This window comes from Pinus tabuliformis, chromosome 8, assembly GCF_031772625.1.
Source record: "Pinus tabuliformis cultivar Carrire ecotype Pingquan chromosome 8, CPIR1, whole genome shotgun sequence".
Lineage (NCBI taxonomy): Eukaryota > Viridiplantae > Streptophyta > Pinopsida > Pinales > Pinaceae > Pinus > Pinus tabuliformis.
In genome coordinates, this window is record NC_142294.1 from 945,670,088 (window position 1) to 945,671,993 (window position 1,906).

Genomic DNA, 1,906 nt, shown 5'->3' on the forward strand with positions numbered 1-1,906 from the left:
TCCGATAGGTGGTTTAGGCCCTTCTTCTTCCCATGCTTCCAAAAGAAAGGGTAGGGGTAGGAAATCGAATTTGTCAAAAGCTCAGGTCAAAGCAAAGTTTGACGTTGCTGATGGGAAGCAAATGTCCATTACTGGGGCGCTTAGAGCAGCGAATACCCCTGACCAAGTTGTAAAATGATCCTTCTGTCCTGGAATTGTAGGGGGTTAGCCAGTAAACCCAAAAAACTGGCCTTAAAAGAGTTGATTACTCGTTATAATCCGGACATTTTCTTTCTTCAAGAAACCCTTGGGAAGAGCCTTGAGGTGGAATCTATGCTCAGATCCTCCCTCCCAGGTTGGACATTTTATGCTTTAGATGCTGTAGGCCATTCCGAGGGGCTGGCCATTGGTGTTAAAGATGGAAGGATGATGATCAATAGCACTTGGGGCATGGACCATGCTCTTGGCTTTGAGGTCACCTCTCCTGACATGGGGCTTTCTTTTCTAATCCTAAATATTTACGGGCCATGTCAAGGGCGAGAGATTTTCTGGAACAACTTGCTCTCAAAAGATCTTGTTAAAGACAGGAGTGTTATCATGGGAGGAGACCTAAATTTCTCTATTGGGATTGCGGAGTCATGGGGTCCTTCAGCCAGGGAAGACCCGCTCTCTGATTTCTTTTCAAACTCTCTCCTATCTCACAATTTGATTGATGTCAATCTAATCAAAGTCAAGCCCACGTGGAGGAACAGAAGAATTGGGGAGGGAAGGGTGGCGAAGCGGTTGGACCGTTTCCTAATAAGTGAAGATTTGATTAACAGCATCCCTATGTTCCGGCAGTGGGTCGGAGAAGGGGGAAATTCTGATCACTTTCCAATCCTTTTGGATTTTCAAAAGCCTCCTCCTAAACCCGCTACTCCTTTCAAATTCAATGTGGCCTGGTTACAGGAGGAGTCTTTCAATATCCTCTTCAGGGACACTTGGATACATCCGAGCAGCTCTTCATCAGAAAGCAAAGGAGCTCATTTTTGGGACAATCTTAAAAGACTCAAAAAAGCAACTATAGAGTGGGCCAAAGCTCGGAAGATATCCCAGAATGAGGAGCTCTCCCTCATAGATGCTGAACTCCGAGATCTTGAGGAGCCTGAGGCTGATGGATATGTAAATCAAGCCTCAAAGGACAAGATTATGATGTTAGAAAAACAAAGAAGCAAGATCCTTCTCGAGAGGGAAGAGGAGTGGAGGCAAAAAAGCAGGGATATTTGGCTGAAAGCTGGTGATGAGAACACAAAGTTTTTTCACAATTATGCTAAAGGTAGGAAAAATGCTAACACAATCTGGAAGCTCAGGGATCAAAATGGAAGAGAAGCCTCCTCTTTTGAGGAACTTTCAAGAATGGGTAAAGCCCATTTCCAAAATCTCTTTACAGCTCAAGGAGGGATTACTTTAGCAGAAATTATCAGAACTGCCCAATGTTTCCCCAGATTTGTCGAAGAAGAGGAAGCTGAAAATTTAATGGATGTCGTGACCAAGGAATAAGTTGAGCATATTATCAAATCCATGGCAAAAGATAAAAGCCCAGGTCCAGACGGGTGGACCATTGAACTTTTCAACCATTTTTTTGATTCAATTGGTGATGAGCTAACTGAAGTGCTGGAAGAATCTAGAAGGAAGGGTGAGATGTTTCCCCCTTTCAATTCTACCTTCATCGCCCTCATTCCAAAGAAGGAGGACCCTGACTCCTTTGAAGACTTTAGACCAATCTCCCTCTGCAACTGTGTCTACAAAATCATAGCAAAAATTATAGCTGTGCGCTTGAAACCAATTTTGTCAAACAACATCTCAAGTGAACAATTTGGTTTTTTGGATGGAAGGCAGATTCATGAAGCTATAGGGGTAGCGCAGGAGACGATCCATAGTATCAGAC

General features: G+C 43.7%; 1 protein-coding gene across 1 annotated transcript; it reads left to right on the top strand.

The window, feature by feature from the left end:
• Window positions 1–312: 312 nt before the first annotated feature.
• LOC149238618 (uncharacterized) lies at window positions 313–1,518 on the top strand. Its single transcript, XM_089369621.1, has one exon. The coding sequence runs from the start codon at window positions 313–315 to the stop codon at window positions 1,516–1,518; it is 1,206 nt and encodes a 401-aa protein (XP_089225747.1).
• The last annotated feature ends 388 nt before the right edge of the window (window positions 1,519–1,906 follow it).

What these genes read in the sequence shown, in the direction of transcription:
- LOC149238618 (XM_089369621.1), top strand. Translation starts at nt 313, where the DNA reads ATGCTCAGATCCTCCCTCCCAGGTTGGACATTTTATGCTTTAGATGCT.